This window comes from Lycorma delicatula, chromosome 13 (genome assembly GCF_047948215.1).
Source record: "Lycorma delicatula isolate Av1 chromosome 13, ASM4794821v1, whole genome shotgun sequence".
In the NCBI taxonomy this organism is placed as follows: Eukaryota; Metazoa; Arthropoda; class Insecta; order Hemiptera; family Fulgoridae; genus Lycorma; species Lycorma delicatula.
In genome coordinates this window covers 6,068,106-6,091,670 of record NC_134467.1, presented here as the reverse complement: position 1 = coordinate 6,091,670, position 23,565 = coordinate 6,068,106, and the positions used below count along the sequence as shown (strand labels likewise).

Below are 23,565 nucleotides of genomic sequence, written 5' to 3'. Positions count from 1 at the left end.
TCAAAAATTAACCTGGTACGCTTGCAATAAAAAAATGTCCATTAATAAACACAAAAATAAGACACTACAACACAGTTATAAAACCAGAAGCCACTTATGCAGCAGAAACACTCTACCACCTGAACAAACAATCAAACACAGACTTCAGAAAATCAAAAGAAGAACTGGAAGGACCTGCATCGATAAAAAGTACCAGAAAGACAGGCAGTGGTGGATTGTGCCCAACAAATTCATTTACAAAGAATTAGAACCCGTCACTGATATCACGCATCGGAGGTGAACTACGATTTTTTGCACATGTCATGACGATGCAAGATTCAACCTTCTGAAACGGCTAGTACAGTAGAATCTTGACTTGAAAAACACCACGACAAGATGCACAGGTTTCAGAGAAATAAGAGAGGATCTGAAGGAAATTGGCCTTTATCAGAAGACAACCACAAATGATAAAATTAAACAAGAAAATCAATATAAAAACACTCGCTTCACACTCACAAAAAAACACAATACGAACATTTTCTAAACTAGAAAGGGCACAAAGATCAGAATGTATGAAAAAGTACTGGGAGGACTGCAAGGCCCAAACACTCCTATCATAGAGACTTGGATAATGGACCGACTAAAGTGATCCTATGTAGTTTAAAAGATAATAATAAATATATATAAGTTTAATAACAACAAATTTAGAAAATGTTCAAGAATAAAAAGTGACAGCTGAAAAATTCTGACATTCTTTTTTAATAACAAAAAAAAAAAATTTAATTAATATCATGGTATGAAAATAAATGTCAAAGAAACAAATGTAATGAAAATAAATGACAGTAGGCAAACAAATGTCTTTTCAAAAAAAAAATTATGTAAAAGATTGAAGGATAAAAAATAAATATCTTGCATATTAAAAAAATTGTGCAAAAAAATATTTCCAATCCATGTGAGCGTTCTACTGAACAGATAGAGTTTATTTTTTTTTATTCTGCTCAGAATGACTCAAAGATCAAATGGGTTGGCGGTGAGAAGTGTTATAAACAGAATTGGTTTTACACAGAGTTTTATAAATACATAACATTATTTTTTAATAGCAATGCTGTGTAGTAGCACGGGTCCATTAGATTTTTAGCTGATTTTTAAAAATATATAACTTTATAAAAATAATACTGGAGAACAGTAAGGCGCCACTGGTTTATTGTAAATAAAAGGTGAGTGAGACTTAAATAAACGTTATATCTGCCATGTATTTTACTCTTTTATTTTATCTATTTCAGAAAAAACAGAATGATACCCAATTACAGTTTCTTGATGTTAGATGAATTTTATATTGTAAAAATAAACTCCAAGGTTTTGGAATCCAAACCCAAAACCTTCCAGATTACAGGCAGAAACACTACCGCTCTGCCATGGAGGTTGACGGAATGAAACAAAGATTATGAGACATGGGTGTTAAACAAAAGAGAACAAAAAAAAAGCTAGAAAAAATGTTTTACATGTAGACATGAAGAAGGTCAGAGATAATTTAATAGACAGACCAGATTAAAAATGAAAAAGTAATGGGGAAATTGAATGAAAGCAAAAGCTTAATATTTTCAGAATATTAAATCTAGAGTACGGATAGGGTGCTCAACATGAGAAGAGGGATACATAAAACAATCTATAGAAAGTGCAAAAAACAGAGGAGTACAACTGAAGGAGTAAAAAATTATAGATGATCTATAAAGAAATGGTAGCTACCAAAAAATCAAAAGTTTTAGCTGAAAATAGATGGAATGAGAACGCTGACATGGTAGAAGAGAACTTAGCTCAGCTCAGACAGCTGTATGTGATGAAAATGATAATATATCGCAGATAAAAAAATTGCCTGATATGACGATGTAAAGGTTTTTTTTTTATAATGGCAAAGTCTTAATTATAAGCTGCTTCACCCGTCTCTCTTTTTCTTTTTTTTTCCTGTTTAGCCTCCGGTAACTACCGTTTAGATAATTCTTCAGAGGATGAATGAGGATGATATGTACGAGTGTAAATGAAGTGTAGTCTTGTACATTCTCAGTTCGACCGTTCCTTAGATGTGTGGTTAATTAAAACCAACCACCAAAGAACACCGGTATCCACGATCTATTATTCAAATCCGTGTAAAAATAACTGGCTTTACTAGGACTTGAACGCTGTAACTCTCGACTTTCCAAATCGGCTGATTTGGAAAGACGCGTTAACCACTAGACCAACTCAATGGGTTGCTTCACCCGTCTACACAGCGAATACCAAACTTTGAGACATTTTTGGATTTTTTTCTACCTAATTAAGCGAGATCTAAACACCAATGTTTTGAATTTTTTATCATCGTTTTATACTGATTTGTAATACAGGTCGACACATGTGCAGTATAAATAATTTTGAAAATTCAATTTTTACAGAAAAGTTTGCACTTTTTATACTAAAAAAAAAAGTCTGTGATGGCAAACTTTATAAAACAGATAACCTACTTACAAAAAAATTAAATTTTACGTTTTATCGACAGTGTAGCTAAGTAAAACCACATAAATTTTATAATTTTAGTGAAGTTAATTAATTAAATTAAGCTACACCTCATTTATTTTAAATACACAGATAAAAAATTTAGTTAAGCTTTTGCAGTACCTAACCTTCAATAATTTAAAGTAATTAATAATTAAAATTTCTTCCTTGGATAACAATTAATTAAATTCATGATACAAATACTAACATACACAATGAAATTTTTTTCAAACGTGCAATTTAATCGATCCAATTTATATGACATGTAAAATCATTATTCAGAATAAGGCAGACATGCATTTTATCCTCATTTTAAACATATTCCACAAATAACACTGGTTGTATTCTGTTCTAAACAAAGTAAAAATAAACAAAAATGTAAAAAACTGATGTGGACACCACATAACTTCCTTATACAAATATTAAATTAGATATACACATCTTTTTAAAATGAAAAGTATAAAAAATTTTATTTCATTAATAACTTCTGATATTTTATCATAATTTATTTTTATTGTTATTATTATTTATCGTAGATTAATAAATCAATATATTAAATTAAAAAGAAAAAAAAGGAATGAAGTTTGATTCGAACCGATGTGCCTTCCCCTTATAAGATCCAAATTTTTCATTAATTAAAATTTCATTTCGTTATAATTCTGGAACCAATCAAAGTAAGTACCACTTATGATAAATTATTGCAAAGAATGTGGGCTTATTACTGCAGCTAAGAAAAAGTACAAAATCCAATTTTTTTGGATTTTGGGCTTTTTTGGACACTTTTGGTTCAGTCGATTGCAATCAAAAGGGGAGGTGCACAACTTGATGTTATAGCAGTCCTAAATCCAAAATTTCAACATCCTATGGCTAATCATTTTTGAGTTATGCAAGATACATACATATGTCATGCCAAAACTAGTCAAAATGGGGATTCAGGGATCGTCAAAATGGATATTTTTGTTGACATGCTCTAATGTTATACCAGTCATTACGTTTTAATTTTTTTGTACTAAATATTATTTTTATTTAAGACATTATACAACACATTTAATACAGTAAAAAATTTATTTCTTAATATTATTACAAAAATTTATGTAAAAAAGTGTACATTTTAAACAATAAACTGGACCAAATGTTTTTAACTTTTTTAAAGTGGTTTCAGATCACACCTACAGCAATTTTCAGTAACTGGTGCTTCTGTGTTATCAGAAATTTTTTGGAAGTTTTGAGTTAGTTACAACTTGTATTAGGAAGCGATTGAAATATTTTATTAGATCAGAATTGTATTTCTTCATTAAGAATATATTACTATACTAAAACTAAAGTTTTAGTGAGTTTATTATAAATCCCATAATATTCAGGTAAATTAAGATGTGGTCCTTCAACATATAAATTTGAAATATTAACGTTATTTTTTATTGCTAGTAGATTTGTGATTTGCTTTCATGATTACCAAACTATGAAATGTTATAACACATCTACATGTATACAGTCAGAGCAGGCTTTTAATCGATATGAAACAATGAACAAAGTAATATAATATTACTTGAGACATTAGTGATAAAGTTTTATTCTGAAAACTATAATGCACTAAGCTTTTTGAAATCTACGATATTCATTTTCTTTGAATTATTGTTTATGTATTTTATATTGCTAGGTATTTTAGACTATTAGCAGCTGTATGTAAACTATGTAATATGGAAATATTGAATAGTCTGTGGATTATACATTAAAAAGCTAACAAGAGCAGGCGATCAGTTTACAATTAAGTTTATCAATGTCCTTTTGCTGGGTAGTAAAAGAGGAGTGGTCCTTACTTTAAATTCAATATGGTAGCTTCCACTATGACCAAATTTCTACTGAACACTATTTAAAGATTTTTGAGCGGTTTAAATATCAGCTTATATGTATATCTGCTATCACAGCAGCAGTAGAAGCCAGGTGGTAAGCATTCCAATCTCATAATTAAAAGGTCTCAGGTTATAGGCTGTCATTTTTTAATTTTAATTTGTTTTTTACATAGACACAAATGTAAATGATTTTTGTTATATCTTGTTTGTTTTAAAGAAAAAGTTCGGTACTTATATATTAACGCCACCGCAGCTACAACTTTATTTAAAAACAAATTAGTCAATCGGATTTCAGTGGAAAATGGGCGGATATAGAGTTTAACATAGATTCAAAACAGTCTCTTTACTAATTTTAATAAATGGTTAAGGTTATTTATATTTATTTATTTTATAAATATAATTTAACCAAACTTAACCTACGCTCGCTAACCTTGACTAATTAACAGGAGTGTTTTGATTATTTAAATAACAAATAATTGCAATAATTACTGAATTTATTAAATAAATACTCAAAAAATTGCGGTGTTAATTAGTCAAGGTTAGCGAGCATAGGTTAAGTTTGGTTAAATTATATTTATAAAATAAAAAAATATAAATAACCATTTATTAAAATTAATAAAGAGACTGTTCATTTTCCACCGAAATCCGATTGACTACTTTGTTTTTAAATAAAGCTGTAGCTGCAGTGGCATTAATATGTAAGTACCAAATGTTCTTTTAAAAAATACTACAATAACATTTTATATTTCTAATTAATACAAAATTGAATTAATTTCACACAGCATTGTATAATTTTGCAGTTTTGTCATATGTTTCTACAATACCTCGAGCACCAATAAACCAGTTTAAAAGAAAAATTGGATATTATTTATACCTACCTCTGAGCATTATTTATTGACAGTTAAACTGTTTATTTATTTATCAACGGCATATGCCAATTCACAATAATAGAAAAAAAAACCAGTAACAATTACTTATTTTGAAGACCAAATACAATAAATAACAACAGGATGATCATCAGCTCAATCTAACAATATAAAAAGTACCGGTAACAAAATAACAATAATAAAAGCCAATAATAAGCAACAACTACAAGCTATAACAAGATATAATGACTACAAGGTTATAACAGCAATATAATCTTAACGAAGTTAGCAATAGATTTCAACAATTCAAAACAAAAAAAGAAAGACATGATAATCGATTGACTTGAATGCAAAAAAAAAATAATAAGATAAGCAAAAGCAAAACATAGATAAGATGCAATCAGTAACAATAAATTAGTTGTAAATAAACAAATCCACAAAGAAAACAGGGCATAGTAATACACTGCAAAAATTTAAATGTTCTTTTCAGCTGATAGCCACTACCACAAAAGAAATCATGGAGCAGACAGACCGAGTTACACAGTCTGTGAAGTCGTGGAATAGTAGTTTGCAGCTCATAACTAGAACACACACAATGCTGAACAGATGTGATGAACTAGTCCGACATGGAATTCTGATATTAAGCAGTTTAGGACAGTCCACCTTGCTGATAAGCTCTACGGAGAATCATATCGTGCAACTACTGCCTCATCAGCAATGGCTCCAACCCCAGGATCTCCCCCATGGCACCTAGTGGTATGGACCAGTATTCAAAGCCAAACCCAACAACACGCAAAAATCTGCCATGAATGCTCTGGAGAGGCCGGATGGGTCCAAGCTGACAAGACAACCAAACATCACTCCCAAACAACAGAACTGATCTAACATGAGCAACATAAACCACTCTCATCGCTTCAACACTCATATCTCTCCTGGACATTCTAATAAGAAGACCCAGAGCTTGAGCAGTCCTGTTATTAATAGATCCTCAGGGTTGAGATTGTACTATAGAGTGGTCCCGAAGTCACTGATTTTTTATTTATGCCTTAGTGTAGATCCATTTAATGTGTAGTCAAACACAAGGGCGTCAAAAGATGTAAACTGCTGTTTACATTTTAAATTCAAATTTTAATTAGTAAATTGTTTATTGTTTTCATTTAAAAAAATAATGAACAATTTTTAGTTTACTAATTTAATTTAATACAGATATATTACAAAAAAAACTGTTGAAATGTTCTAATTTAATTTAAAAAACTGGCTGACAAAAATTTGTCAGTTTCTCTTTTGAAGAGAAACTGACTGACAATATAAAAAATTTAGGAGAAATTACTGATCAGTACTGTATAATTCTTGTATAAATTATAAGTATAATTCTTTGTCGTAGGCAATTATTCAGAGACAATGTAGGTCTTTTATAACTGCTGATTATGACAGTGGTTGGGTAAAAACAGTGTTTATTGTAATGAACAAAGGTTGTCAGTTTATTGTACTACAAATGCACAAAATGGCTAAGCTTTATTATATTTGATTAGAAAACAAAATTTTTGATTATTATCTTTGATTTTCAATAGAAAAATGTTAAATAAATAAATCAGATAATAATGTAAGCTATGTATAGTATTAAAATGTAATAAGAACAGTCATATTTATAATCGACAATCTGGAAGCAAGATTAATAACATGAGATTATTCTATGTATTATCAAATCAATTTTGTTGTTTTTTATTAGTATGCAGTTCACATGTAAATTGCATCCACTGAAGAGAATATTTCCTAGCTTCATGAAAAGCATTTTCTCTTGTAGGATTAGGAAACGCTATTGAATTTAACCAATCTCATAATTAGTTGTAATACAAGGCAGCCTACAAGTCACTGAAGGTTGTCTATGACCAAGAATTATATATAATCTTAACTTTTAAATATTTTATACTGCTTATTAATTTCTCTATAACATTTTTTAACTAATTAAAACAAATCTAAACATTTTTCTATAATAAGACCTGTCTGTATTAAATTAAATTACTATCCGTAATTGTTCACTATTTTTTTATGAAAAAAACAATTTACGCATTACAACTTCAATTTAAAATTTACATGTAAACAACAGTTTAACCAATAAATAATCAAAATTATGTTTAATATTTTTCTTTTAAACATTTTTATTGGTCCTTTAGGAATTGTGAAAACATATGACAAACATGAGAAATTGTATGATTCTGGTTGAAATTAATTACAAATAAAGGATCTAATTAAATGTTTTTTTTAAAAACATTTTTCCCCTAAAACAAAGAACAGATTTTCATCAACGATTAACAATGTGGTAATCTTATTCCTAACCTAAATTACAACAAATTTGGACCAAAACTATTAATACAAATTATGTCACATAACATATAACAAATAAGATATAAGATAATTTAAGATTGAATTCGCTTAAAATCGCGCAGTAAAATAAAATATTCTGTTACTGCATACAAATATATTTCAAAGATTTAAGGATGAAAGATTATAATTGCAAATCATATAATTAACAATAATTATAAATTGGGTTATAGAAGGAATATTAATTTAATTTAGTAACAATGGCTTAAAACCAAGAAATAGTACGGACCATTTAAATAATGCTAGGTTAAGACAGTTTACTGACCTAGTTGGATAAAATCTAGTGATGAAATTTGAAGCGACCTAACAAACAATTAAACAATAATTCAAAATAAAACACACACTGATTGACATCTCATTACGTGCTACACTTATTTATTTACGTATTAAATATAAAATTCAAGTTTAGCTCAAATCGGCCTACTCTTCAAGTGACCCTAACCTTTCTTAACCGATAGGGGAAATCTGACATGCAAGACGAAACAAAACAAACTAACTTTGTAGTATTAGATCACATAATTTCTATTTATACAATTGCGGATTAATAAACCGCCGTCGGCTAAAAATAATCGTCAGATAGTCCTTGCAGTTAAGTATTAAAGATGACAAGATGAAATTTCGTACCTCATTTGGGTCCATTGATCTTATCGATGCAGTCGTTTAACGAATGTTTTTAAAAAATAAATAAATAAGACCGGTAGATAATACTATACTTCATTTTATTAAATTAACACTAAAACTAAAATAAAACCATAATAAATAATAATTACTGATTAACAATAATATAACAACACATGTGTGCCTGCCATCTCTCGACCCTTTATTTTGAGCATTTCAGACAACACTAGCGCTAGAGCTTCTTTGACCGAAAACTAAATTACTTCTGTAGAGTGTCAGCATACGATATTGTCATTTAAATGTAGCTCCCAAAATTCACAACAGTATCTGATAAGCAGATTGTGTTTAATATCCGTGATTAAACAAAAGTACTGCTATTCATTATTTTTTTATAAACGTCAATTGTAACCGTGCTATTAAACATTTAGCAGTGTGAAATACTGCTGATATTGTAAATTTAAATTAAACCATGGTTGACACAATATAACTTATTCAGGTCAAAATCAAATCTCGGGATAACTACCGAATTATGTTTATTTTTATATTAACTGTACTTCATACGACAATCAAAAGAAAAACATCTCATATGCACCTACTTAAAATATAGTAATTTCTGAACATACATTATTTGTATTTGCTCAAATTCTCGTTTATTGTATCCAAAATTGACAGAAAAAAATCATAATCGCAAAAGAACATAAATAAAACTGAGATAAAAAAGTTGAGAATTTGCTCAACAATAGTTTGTTAGATTGCATTCTGTCAAAGGATGAAATTAAAAGTTTATAAAATAATTTGAAATATTTACGCTAAAACATGAAAATTTATACGTTTTAGTACAATTAGCAAAGTAACATGTTTTTGGTAAACATTTTTGTAACAAATAATTCATTAATCTAATATAAATATTAAGGTTGAAAAGTAACTCATCAGTAAATTATGAATAGATATAACTACTACATTATTACTTGTTAAAAAAAATGTTCAAGTACTCAAGGATCATTTATGATAAATGAAAAGGCGTCATTAGATGGAGGTAACTCAATTGTCAAGCAGATACTATCATTCAAGTATTAAGTAAGTAATTAAAAATAAAACAAAGGATAAATACACAAAATAAAATTCCCTATTCTATTCAACTGTAAAAAGATGGGAAATAAAAACTTCAACAAATCTGCTTAAGATACCAAAAAACAAAATTTAGAAATAAACGGTTAACTTTCACAAATGATCTGTATTACTATCAGAGATCTAGAATCAATTCAGAAATAGAAATATTAAATATGATAATCATCAGAACAGGTCTACAAATTTCTATTAAAATACAATATGTATGACTATTTATAAAACCACACCCTAAACTTATGAAAACAAAAACAGAAAAGTCAATCAATTCAGATACCTAGGTGGAACATTAGAAGAAAATAGACTAGAAATGAAAGCTATAGAAGAAAGAATAATAAAAGTAAATAAAGCCTATATATTAACTGAAAACATTTACAACAAAAAAACAATTACCTAGAAATGCAAAATTAAGACAACATAAAACAGTGCTAAAACCAGAAAGTTTATATGCCTTTTAATGCTTATCTCTTCATAATAAATATTAAACATCTGTTTGGTCCATGTAAGGCAACTGTCAAAAAGTAACCCTAGAAATTTAACATCAGTAGAGATAGCAGTTGGCTCTCCACTGAGCAGGACTTGTGGAGTGAAATGGTCTTGTAGATGAGAAAAGATTACACATATTGTTTTCTCTGGTGAGAAAACAAGAAATACTTTACAAGTATTTTAATACCTAAGAAGAAGCTTCTTCTTATTATTTTGACTTAGGTGATGATAACGCAAAAGTGCTTTTCACCCCCCCAAAAAAAAAACATGTTTTATTTAATTCAGTAATATTGTAGGAAGCTGTTAAACAGCTCTGAAAACATCTACAGCATACACAATTTCTATGAAATTCAAAACAGTGTAACTTTTTTTTAAATAAAAGTATACAGTTTAACCACATTCTGTTATATTGAATAAAAAATAATTAAGTTGAAAAAATAAATAAAAATAATAATAAAAATATAGAAATTGAATATTTTTCGTTTCATAACACCTGTTATTTATTGTATTTTTTAATATTAACTTTTACAAATTTCCTAAAATAAAGTAGTAGTACCTCAATTTTATCAATTTATATATTTTTTACATTCATTCTTACTCTTCACAAATTAATTTAAAAAAAATTGACAATTCTTTTTTATTGTATGTAGATAGTTTCTCTGCTGATCATTGCTGTTTTGAGACAAAATAGATTTGGTAACAAGAAGTTATCACTCGTAACACTGAGTAGGCCAAACATATAAGTCTGTTCATTGAAAACAAAAGCACAACCAACATTACCGTCATGTTTCGACCCATCAGTGTATACCACCACGTCTGGGTTCGACTTGGTGAGGAGAAACTGAAACATCTGCTGGAAAACAATAGGTGACATTGATAGTTTATCATACGTTGTTGTAAGATCAAACGTAAAATTTACATGGTTTATTCTCTACGGGGATTCGAGCACGGCATGAAGGAAAGAACGAGGGAGTGCCAACATTCATACGCTGCAGCAGACGTCGTGTACGGACACCCACAGGCGCAGTACAACATGAACGGTATTCATACTTTCTCAAACTAGCATTCTTAAGAACTGGGTCAAAAGCTGGGTGATTCGACTGTCCGCTGAGGCGAGCAAAATAATATAATAAAAGCTGGTCTCGTCTATCCCAAAGTGATGGTTCACCACAGTCTGCAAGTAAGCTTGTGACAGGGGCTTGACCTAAACGCGCCTGTGGCAAGCCGAAGGAAAGCATGATGTTCACCGTCCAGCATTTTAAGCACGGATTGACGAGCTGAAGAGTAGGCGACACAACCATAATCTAAACGGGAACGAACAAAGGAATAGTAAAAACATATCATACATAACCAATCGGCTCCGCAATTGGTGTTACTAAGGATTCGCATCATATCTAAAAGTTTGGAACATTTTATTTTTAATTCTTTTATATGTCTGACCCAAGTAAGACGGCTATCAAAAAATAAACCTAAAAACTTGACGTAAGGAGATAAGCTCTCCGTTCAGAAAACTTGCGGAATAGAAGGGTTTCGTAGCCGAGAAAAGACTACACATTTTGTTTTGTTGGATGAAAATGTGAAACCAGTAATCCTGGACCAAATTTCAAGGTGAGATGTAGTGTTCTGTAGTAGTCTCTCTGCTGTGGGTGTAGAATGGCTCGCAATGTAAATAGCAAAATCATCAACAAATAGAGAACATGAGACAGGAGCCTGCTCACAATTGGTAATACTGTTTATGGCTACAGAAAATTAATACACCACGTTGAGGGACTTCAGTCTCCAAGATGACACTACTTGAGAGCGAATCGTTCACACGAACATGAAACGTTCAGTGATTTAAGAATCCACGGATAAAAGCAAGCATATTGCCCTTGATTCCCCATTCTTTGAGGATGTTAAGAATACCACGTCGCCAGGCCGTGTCGTACGCCTTTTTTATATCAAAGAAGATAGCGACGATGAGGTGCTCGGGGTTTAAGAAAGCGTTTTGTATGGCTGTTTCCATTTACCATTTAGTGTCAATGGAAGATCGTCCTTGTCGGAAACCACACTGTTCTGGAGATAGATAGCCATATCTCTCCAAGTACCATGTAAGCCTGCGGTTTACCATTCTCGCCATTATTTTACACAAAACGCTTGTTAAAGAAATAGGGCGGTAGCTTGACAGGTTGGTTTGTCTTTACCAGGTTTTAGTACTGGTATAGTAAATGCTTCTGACCAGCCGGGCGGGTATACTTGTTCGGAGAATAAACCATTGTAAATATTTAAAAAATGTTGTAGTGAAGAATTAGAAAGGTGTGAAAGCATGGCAAGTGCGTATAACAATTCCTTAAATATGAATGGGGTGTTTAATTCACCAACTGAATAACCAATGTTTAACGATAATACTTCTATCTATCTTGTACCTTTGAAAATCGTTATTATATGATGAAGTGAGAGACACCGAGCAGAAAGATTTTGCTAAAGTATGTAAAAATTTATCAAGATACCTAATATCAGTTTTTGAAAATCTACCTGATGTAATTTTCAAGAACTGATTATGTTATCTTGATAAGTTGATATTTTTATAAATATTATACTTTTTATTATAATGGTTAGGTTTCTGCCAATAAATATATTTAAAAAATTTTTCAAAAGTTCCTGTTTTTTTTGTCATCTGTATTTAAAATTTCAAAAAATTGTCATTACTTAGTGTAACTTTAAAAAAAAAATGTTCTACTAAGTTTTAATCAAAAACTAATGTTTGTCTTGCTAGATTTTTTTTATAGAGAAACTATATCTTGTACAAACACAAAATTGTTAATAAACCCAGGGAAATAAAAAGCTTATTTCATGATTATATTTTCTTACACATACTATAAAACTTCCCACATCTTAAAATTATTTGTAAATAACAGACAATAAAGTAATAATAAAAAAATACCAAACAATTTTCTGTGCTATATATTAGAAATTAAGATTAAACTGTTACATTTGATTTGTTGTCACTCAGGAAGTAATTTTTCATATTACACTATGGCAACAAGCCCGTTTCCAAATAAAGAAATAAACACAAATTTTCATTAAATATTTTTACACATAAAACTTACATTCATTCCATCTGAATGTGCTCCTTCATTGTTTGCACACAGCTTTGTCAGTCGCCAAATATGTTAAGACAATCTATTCAATGTTTAAGATTTTGAATGATCAATGTCATATAAACAGTTTAACAGCAGTTTTCAGCTCTTCAACATAGCCACAAATGAGAGGTTTTTTCTTTGATTATATCCCAGATGGAGTTGTTACAGGTTAAGTCACAATAGTCATTTCATTGTTCTTTTTCTAAATTTGCATGGTACCCACCATGAACAGATTTTACGGTAACCAATTATGAAATAATGTATCCAACTCCTTCTTTTGTTATGCCTATCTGGATGATGATGAGTCATTGTGTGATGGAATGGTCATTTTGAATCGATTTTAAATGCTTCTTATCAATCAAAGAAACCGATCGCCCACTGTTTCTGTTTACTCGCTTCTAATGGACAAAATTTTATTGCCCGTCTACTCATAGTACTTCGATCAACAGTTTTATCACCATAAACAGCTTTCAGACGATGATGAACATCACTAGTATACACTTTTCTATTGTTAAATATTCAATCACTGAACTTTGTTTTAGAGAACTGACATAGCAGGCATGCATACTCGACTTCATAACAATGGCAACTGATAGAAAAAGAGGGGACATGGATGAACAAGTTTTGGAATGTTAGTAGTAGAGGAAAAGTTGGCAGCACCTGTTGCTTTGTGCAAAATTTTATTCTCTGTTATGTTCCAATGTACATTACATTTCAACTGTCATTGTTTATCTAAATTTAATATGTTCAGTATAAATAATAAGTAGACATTAGTGTAGGTTCCAATATTTAGATTGGCACTGTATGGGTTAAAACATGCATTAATAAAATTGAATCAGAAATAAATTGATTTCCAAAAAAAAAAAAAAACATTTATTGGGATTCTAAATTAAAAGACAATTTATAAATGAAATAAATATTCTAATAATTTGTGTTTTTTATAGACTATTTATATTAGAGCATCTCCTCTTTTTTTTCCTTAATTTTCAATATTATTTGACATAATGATATAAAGATAATATACAAAACAATACCTTTGCTGATTTATAACCTAGCATGCTTCACTATACCTTCTAGCCAGCCAAATTATTTTCTAACAGTACATAAAACTGTATACTACACTTATACATATCAAACAATAAATTTAAAAAAAAACAATTTTTAAATAATGAAATCGCATACTTGGCTAAACGATAAACTTCAAGGTCTTCACCAGATCCAATGCCTTATAACTATTTTTCAAATTCACCATACCAATTATGTACTACTGACAGAGGACACACTATGAGTACTGTTTTGATATTAATATTTTCATTTGTTAATATTGCTTGTAGTAAACTTAAAACTTGCAATGTTTTTCCAAGATCCATACGCTTTATTTATTAACAGTAAAATAAAAAAAAATTATTTACCAAAAATAATAATAAAAAAAGCAATGTAAAAACAATTAACAAACAATTAAATTTAGACATGAAGATCTGTTTAAAGAAATAATTTACTTAATTTAAATTATTCAAATGTACATTTGAAAACATACAAAGTTCCTTGGTTCAATACTCTAACTCTACCAAAACCTTATTTCTGAGGTTACAAAATATTGTATCTCTCTTTCTAACACGTACTGCCTTATACCCAAACACAATTTTAGTATTTTTTTTAAAAGTACATTTATTTTGTACATGTATTTTGTATAAATGGACTGTCATCTTGATAGTACATTCTAAGTTGATCAATTACAAAAAAAAGGAAGCAGAAATCAATCAAAACATTTTTGAGCACAATTTTTTTATTAATGATCCTGAAAATGCATAGATTCATGGAAATTTGGTTATTACCAATACTTTTACCATTATAGTAGTTATCCAAATTAATTGAGTGACAATAATTTGGATAACATAGGTTTTATTGAAGTAACTGCTGTATATTTTTACATTCATCGCAAGTTTATGAAAAACAATTTTATTATATACTACACAAAAATAAAATAAAATTATGTAATGTAATATCTCTTACAACTGAAAAAACTGTGTGCAGGCATACTACAGGCAACTATAGAATTAAATAGTTAATGCTAATTTACTTAATTATTCTCACCATTATCATAAAATAGAGAGTTCTTCATAAAAATAGAATGTTTTTTCTTAAAGTAATTAATACAAATCAGGCTCTTTTCTGCAACCTACTGGGTTGGCCTAGTGGTGAACTCATCATCGCAAATCACCCGATTTTAAATTTGAGATTTGTAAGGTTCAAATCTTAGTAAAGCCAGTTACTTTTATATAGATTTGAGTACTATATAGTGGATACCGGTGTTCTTTGGTGGTTGGGTTTCATTTAACCACTCATCTCAGGAATGGTTGACCTTGAAATTTGTATATGACTTTCTTTTTCCTGTTTAGCCTCCGGTATGAATGAGTATGAATGAGGATGATGTGTATGAGTCTGAATGAAGTGTAGTCTTGTACATTCTCAGTTCGACCATTTCTGAGATGTGTGGTTAATTGAAACCCAACCACCAAAGAACACCGGTATCCACGATCTAGTATTCAAATCCGTGTAAAAATAACTGGCTTTACTAGGACTTGAACGCTGGAACTCTCGACTTCCAAATCAGCTGATTTGGGAAGACGCGTTCACCACTAGACCAACCCGGTGACTAATTTGTATATGACTACACCATTTCATTTACATTCATACATATCATCCTCTGAAGTAATACCTTATGATGATTCCAGATGCTAAACAGAAAAAGAGAGAGGTCCTTTTCTGTACCAGCCACATAAATAATGCTTCACTAACTTTTTATAAAACCCCTTTTTTGTATTTGTATTTCAGAATACAAACAATTTATAGAATACCACTTTTTCAGTTCTCTTCTTTTTTAATCACAAACAATGCTCTGTCCTACTCCAAACTCATGAGCGATTTTCTACATATGTATTTGTTTATATGTTTTTAACTTTTTTCTATCATAAGAACAGTTTTCTTCTGTTCCTTAATGTGTTAATATTTTTTCAATGACTACTTATTAGTAGATAACAACAATTACTTAATCCTTTACACGAACCAGGAACAAATATCCTTTCTATTAATAATGCATGTAGAGCAAGACCATAATGAAACGGCGATAAGTTCCTCTTATTGTAAAGGCAGTTTCTTTTTATGTATGACAAACTATAATGAAATCACACTGATTCAATCTTATTTTTGAAAATAAAATTACTTTTTTTTTTGTACTAATTTGGGATAAAGTAAAATGTAGATAAAAAGTTTTCAAAACAATATACAAAATTGTAGCATACAATTTTTATAAAAAAAAAGTGAAAATTAATTAAAATAGAACTTCACATTTATTATAAATAATTAAAAATACAATCAGTACAATTAAAAAAAGACAAGAGTGCTTAGAACAACACAATGCTAACACTGCCATCTAGTTATTGCAGAGTGGAATTAAAAGTTGTACATCAAAATACACACGACATTAATTAATCATTGTTAAACAATTTTTTATAATTATTCAATAATAAAGATGCAAATCACACAGATTGTTTCCTACAAGAACACTGCACAATTTTTTTATTCATTTCCTTCTGTACATCACCATCCCAATTATAATCATTACAATATTGATTCAGTTTTCTATTTTCATTTACATATATTAACGGATTTCTTTCGACTATTTCAATATCTTTTTCAAGTTCTTTCAATTCTTTTTCCAGCTGAGTTTTACGTTTAATTTTTGGTATTGTGTCAGTTACCATAGGTAATAACTGAAATTCCTTTTGTAGATCACGCCAATTCTTATGTAAACCCTATTACACAAAAAAAAAATTACTTTAAACAACTTCTGTACATAATACTGATTTTTTAAAAATAAAACTTCTATTTGAATCACAATAAAAAATTAAATGTTTTTAAAGTCAAGCTACAAAATGAAAACATCATGAACTATTAATTATTTCCCTTTGTATACAGATAAATTTAGTAACAGTAAACTAGCTGTAACTTACTTCTAAGAATTAATAATTATCAAAAGCGTTAAAAAAATTATATGGGAAGGACATGAGAAAATGGCATAAAATTTCTAAACTGTTTTATTAATCACCAATTATTTGAATCAATCATAATCCATATTTTATTCTAATAAACCCAACTAAATGTTTATTAGTAATTTCTAAAATTAAAATAAAATAGTATTTTACATGCTACAGATATCAATAATCATTTTAGACTCTAATATGATATCTATTTTACAAAATAAGCTCATCTTTGGAAGTTATAACTTACAAACAATTTAAAAAAGAAATAGTTTTATATCATGTTATACTGTTCTTTTATGTGTTATTTTTATGAGTTTCAACCTATTTAAAAACAAATCTACAGGAATTATAACAAATTATGCATTAAAGTATACTGTACATTTTTTACCTGTTTTTATGGAAGTTTTATTTCAAGATTCTACAACCTCAATAATATAAAACATAAAAGCTATTTAAGTACAGGGTGTCCTATATAAAAGGCAACTCATTAACTGGCCTTCTACAAAATTTGAACTGACTTCCCCTTCATTTTACTGGAATGAACTCATCTGTCATCTGAGTATCACACCCACGGGAGAAGACTACTTCTGGTAGCCTTAAAGCGATCAGAATACTTTTAATGAGAAGATGGTGTTTTCACGGAAGGAATGTGTTTTTATTACAACCGTACTTGAATACACGATCAATGACTGGAGTGCAAGAATCTTTTTTGCTGTAAGTAGTACTGAGACAGACCAATTCCTAAAAATACATCAGTATTGAGGTCAGTGACTAAATTTAGACAATTGTGACAATTTGGTGGTTTTGTTAAAGACAAGAAAGAGAAAAATCAAGGAAAATGTTGAATACAGCAGACTTGGTCACTCAAATGAATTACCAATTACCTGCCTCATCAAAAAAAAGAAAAGATTAATGACACTTTTCAACTAAAATTAATTTGCAAAAAACCAAATATTCATAGAGTATAATACAGTTAAATTTATGATCATCGAATTCAACCGATTGAGTGAATTCAAGTTATGGACTTATTTTTCTCTGACAAGGCACAGCTTCACTTGAATAACTATGAAGTCTATAAATAAAGTAGTCAGGCAACCAAAGTGGCAACACTGTAAAGTTACTAGGACACATATATGAATAGCTGATTTATATTAGATAATATTTTTAGTCTATTGTTGCCACGTGAGACGTAAACAAACTTTTCGTGAAACGAGTTTTTGTTGTGTGTTACAAAAATGAGTGATACTAATTATGAGCAACGTTATGCGATCAAAAAGGCGTATAAAGATTACTCTCTGTCACAAGCCCAGGTGGTTTAAAGCATTTTCAGATGGCCACGAATCAGTTGCAGATGATCAACGCTCTGGAAGACCGTTAACGTCAAAAAGTGACGACAATGTTGAGTGAATCAAGAGACTTGATACAGTACAACCAGCGATTAACTGTCAGAATGATTGCACAACAATTGAATTTGAACCGTACCAGTCCATCAAATTTTGACAAATGAATTGGACGTGAAATGTTTGTGTAAAATTAGTCCCAAAAAATCTCACTGTTGAACCGAAAAACAAGTGTGCTGCGACCTTCCAGGGCGAATTGAAACTGATCCTGATTTTCTAAAAAAATGTTATTACTGGTGATGAATCTTGGATATTTGAGTATAACCCAGAAACAAAATGCCACAGCAAGGAGTGGCACACTTCAACTCACCATGTCCCAAAAAAGCAAAAATATGAACAAATCAAAAATCAAAACCTTGCTAGTTTGTTTCTTTGATTATAATGGCATTGTTCATAAGGAGTTTTTGCCTACAGGATAGACTGTAAATCAATATGTTTACCGACAAATTCTTAAAAGACTGCGGAAAAGAGTTGCCCACCTGACACCAGCTATCAAAGACAATTGAATGCTGCATCATGACAATGCACCTTGTCATACTGCACTCTCAATTAACGAGTTTTTGACAAAGAAAAATATTCCTGTAGTTCCTCAACCACCTTTTCACCCGACTTTAGTCCCTGCAACATTTTCCTGTTCTTGACTTTAAAAAACACCTCAAAGGGACATCATTTTGGAACAGTAGAAAAAATTAAAAAAAATATAACCAACTATCTGAAGGATATTCTGACATTGGTCCAACATTGCTTCTAAGAGTGGAAAAACCATTTGAGCGTTGCGTGACTTCCCAAGGGAACTATTTCGAAGATGACACGAGTCAATGTATAATTGGATTGTAAATAAAAACTTTTTCTGAACCAGTCTCATTACTTTATTTACAAACTTCGTATATAAACAATCAAAACAGTAGGATTTGAAGTATTATGAAAAACCAAGTCAGTGTAAAGGTGCATGTTATGATTAACATATTATCTGTATATCTTGTTTCTATAAAATAATTTCCAAAATTTGAATCTGTTACATGTAGTGCCTGGATGTGTCATAGGTAAATGTGGACCTATCTGTCTGATGCTGTATATAGTATGATCACTTCAATTTAATTTGTGTACTTCTGGGTTTCTATTCATCAAAGTTTATTTTTTTTAGTTTTCTATGAGATCTTATGTATTTTGTTTTGAAAATAACATCACTTTTTCCTGAAAATGTTGTCATTTTATACAACTTTATTGATATATGTAAGAGTTATGCATTTTCTGTTGCGTATCAAGTATCTATAAGCCAATTACTCACCAGTTGTTTTATTCTGTCGAATTCTTCAGTATAGAAAAGCTGACAAAGGTATGTGTTATCAGGTGATTTTACCATTTAACAAAAATAAATGTTTGTGTTGTGTAAGTTTTCTATATATTTTAAAGTCTTTCTACCTATTTTTACAATTAGTGAGATCAAACGATTTGATATAAGGTCTGATCAAAAAGCAACAAGAATTTTTAATTGTATGCATTGTATCTTGTCAATTGAGTTGATTTTCTGTATATCGATAGTATAATCAGTAATGTACATGTTAACTTTCAGCCAGCTGCAACGCTTAGTTTGCGTTTGACTACAATGGAATTGTTCATCAAGAATTCCTACTGCAAGGCTGTACTGTTAACAAGGAGTCCTACCTAGAAGTTTCATGCAATTTAACTGAGGCAATCTGTGGAGAAAATGATCTAAACTTTGGTGAGACAACTTGTGGATTTTGCACTACAAAGCACCAGTGAACACTGCTTTAACTATCCAAAAATTCTTGGCAGAACATAGCCACCCTATTCTCCAGACATGGCTCCCAGTGACTTTTTCTTATTTTTCAAACTTAAAAGTAGACTCAAGGGGCAAGGTTTTTCATCAATAAATGAGATAAAAGCAAAATTACAAGCTGAGCTCAAGGCAATACCTAAAGAGATGTTTCACCAGTCTTTCTTGACTGTTAACTACATTAAATAGCAGAGGGAGACTAATTTGAAGGAGATGGGATAAACATTGAGGTACTTGTAGAAAAGATTAAAATTCTTGTTACTTTTTATCAAACCTTGCACATTCATGCTCCGGAGTAAACTGTAAATAAAGTGTAAAAAGTAAATTTATAAAAGAATATGAGTAATGTACAGATAGTAATTACCTTTTCGAAATCATTCATATGATTTCTTTGTACATCAAAGAATTTGATGTATCAAATCCTCATATTCCTTTGTACAAGAACCAAAACAGTGATGCCAGAATAATATTTTCTCTACTTGTTTCTTGCTGTGTAATACATATCAATAAAGGGATAAATGTATATAAAATAAATGGGAAAAAATATCATGGAATGTATAGAGATTTAATTTCCTGATACACCATTTAACACTGAGACCTACAGATCCCTTTTTTCTTGTCCTGAGGTTGTGTACTACCAGCCTGTATAAAGACAGATATTGTCTTTTTGTTTTTCTCTCAAAATTTTTACAACTGGTTCACCTATTGAAATGGTAAAGATGAATTTTTTTTGTGATTTACACACTTAGGATATATTTCAACAGAAAAAGATATTAACATAAATTTAAAAATAAAAAATTATTGAAAAAATGTTTAATGGGGGATCCAATCCTCATCCCATAAAGATTTATCTACTACAAGTTACAACATGATCCAATGAATTTGAGAATATATTTATAAAATATGAAGTACAACTAACCTCTAATAATTCTTGTCTCTCATCTTCAGTTATATACCTCAATGGCGGTCGTATTTTTGATTCTTTCTCTTTAATTCTATCTTCAATATCTTCAGATTCCTTTTTCCTTATTAACAAATAATTAGGAACCTTACCAAAACCCTAAAATATTTTTAACATTATAATTTTAACCATTGTAATTTTTGTAATTACATAACTAACATATTTAACCAAAATCTTAACTTCAGAACAATTAACACAACATTCTTTAATTTAACTCCTTCAATGTTGGCAAGTAAAAAATTTCAAAACAACTCATGCTGCATCACCTTGGACCTAGTTTGCCATTTCACATGTTACTTTGATCTCATCAGCTGTGTTTGGCCATTCAAAAATGATAAAATAGTTTTATACATTTTATAAATCTTTTTGTAAAGTGTAGACACAATTTCAATGATAAATTTTTATTTTTATAACTTTTTATTCTTAAAAATATAAATTTGTTAATATTTTAATTGTTTTCTCATAATTTTATCTTTAAAATAGTACATGTTGAATGTTAATAATTATTAAACAATTTAAAATTTAAAAAAATCTTTTTAACAAAATTATTTTTGAAATTTGATTAATTTTTTCCTGGAAAAGAAAAATTTAACATAGGTATTATGATTTCCTGTTTTTTCTTTTGATTTTTTTCAATAGAACTCGAAGATGTTCAGGATTGAATCAGAGGTGCAAGTACATAATATTTATAGTAATATTAAAAAAATTAAATAAAACATTAAACGACATTAAAGATGTATTAGGAGAGTTGCATTGTGATAAATTAAAGTTGAACCCACCGGGTTGGTCTAGTGGTTAACGCGTCTTCCTAAATCAGCTGATTTGGAAGTTGAGAGTTATAGCGTTCAAGTCCTAGTAAAGCCAGTTATTTTTACACGGATTTGAATACTAGATCGTGGATACCGGTGTTCTTTGGTGGTTGGGTTTCAATTAACCACACATCTCAGGAATGGTCGAACTGAGAATGTACAAGACTACACATCATTTACACTCATACATATCATCCTCATTCATCCTCTGAAGAATTATCTAAGCGGTAGTTACCGGAGGCTAAACAGGGAAAAGAAAAAAAAAAATTAAAGTTGAACTTGAAAATTATTAAATTTTTTACTGATAATTTTTTTTATTACAATCAATATATTAAGAAAGTAATGTAGAAAGCAATTTTTTTCATACTGTGATTAAATGTTTAACTGGGAAGTTGATAAATGTAAAACCTTATTTTTTTTATTTTTTTATTTTTTTTTAATTATCACTACTAATCACATAATACAATCTCTGATATTTTTATTTTAATTTTTGCCTCTTAAATATTAAAAGGCTTATTTTTACATAAATGTATATAGGATTTAAGAAGCTCATTCCATTAATGACTAGATGAAAAAATTAAACAGAGTAAAACATATATATTATCACTATGTATTACATTTATCAATGACATTGTCAAGTGTAGCGTATACTTCAACAGAGCTGTTTTTGTTGCTTTTTGTGATAAACAGGTAAAGAGGATTTATTTTTTATTGTGTTCAAACATAATAGTAAAATTTCAACATAACTGTGTTGGTACACTATTTTGTGAAGAACATATTTGTTATCGCTATGTATGTGTTGTACAAAGAATTCAGTTAGGATGCTAGAAATAGGGGAACCCATAGAAGGCCATCGGGTTGGGTAAAACAAGGATCCATCTTGACAAACTTGAACTTTATGAAATATATAAACACAACAATGTACTTAATGGACATCCCAACCCTGTAAGGGAAGACACCCACCTAGTGATGTTTCAGTCGCCACCACCACCCCTGTTCTTAGCCCTGTTGGGCTTTAATTGGAACACTAATGAACAGCTACACGCTATAAAACATAGCTTTTGGCATTTTATATATACCCACCTAATTAGAAAAATTGATACAGTTTTTTTTTAAATGTATAAAAATTAAGAAACAATGCTGATCAAGCAAGCACTAATTAGTGAGAACGATCAAAAGGATAAATGAAAATGTTTTGAAGAAAGTTATTAAAATATAATTTCTAAAATTTGGTTTGATTTATTATTTTCAACTATTAATTTTAAAGTGAAATAATAAACTGAATTTTTATATTGTTTTCAATTTGAAAAGAAAAATTGAATTACTAGTAAACTTATGATAATATTCTTATTTTTATAATAAACAAATTAGAAATTAAAAAATTGAATGAAAAACCCAGAATTTAAAAATTATGAAACGTAGAGAAAGAGTAATATATGATGCAAGATTATAAAAATCAGAATAACTGAATTTTAATTTTATTTAATTAGTTCTGTTAGTTTTAATAAAACTTGTTTTCTTTCCTTTCTATAGGAAATTTAACAAAAAAGAAAAAAACTGTGAATTAATTATATGAGGTTAATAAAAAATTTATGTAATT

At 29.5% G+C, this 23,565-nt stretch overlaps 3 protein-coding genes across 6 annotated transcripts in view; 1 reads left to right on the top strand and 2 right to left on the bottom strand.

Annotated features, from left to right (window-relative positions):
* The window catches only part of LOC142333946 (leucine-rich repeat flightless-interacting protein 2-like), a 164,237-nt gene extending 155,767 nt beyond the window's left edge, over positions 1-8,470 (bottom strand). Inside the window, exon 1 of the mRNA XM_075381580.1 lies at positions 8,228-8,470. The gene's annotated coding sequence lies outside the window, so the exon portion shown is untranslated. The remainder of the gene's footprint in view (positions 1-8,227) is intronic.
* LOC142333949 (uncharacterized) overlaps positions 1-23,565 on the top strand; it is a 147,140-nt gene that overhangs the window by 35,051 nt on the left and 88,524 nt on the right. The window lies entirely within an intron of this gene.
* Positions 16,246-23,565, bottom strand: part of LOC142333947 (enkurin-like) — a 31,347-nt gene continuing 24,027 nt past the window's right edge. For both annotated transcript variants that reach the window (XM_075381581.1, XM_075381582.1), the window contains exons 4-5: positions 21,115-21,255; positions 16,246-16,769 (exon numbers count right to left, since the gene is read on the bottom strand). In XM_075381581.1, coding sequence (XP_075237696.1) covers positions 16,494-16,769; positions 21,115-21,255 — 417 coding nt within the window. In that variant the 3' untranslated portion in view covers positions 16,246-16,493. The remainder of the gene's footprint in view (positions 16,770-21,114; positions 21,256-23,565) is intronic.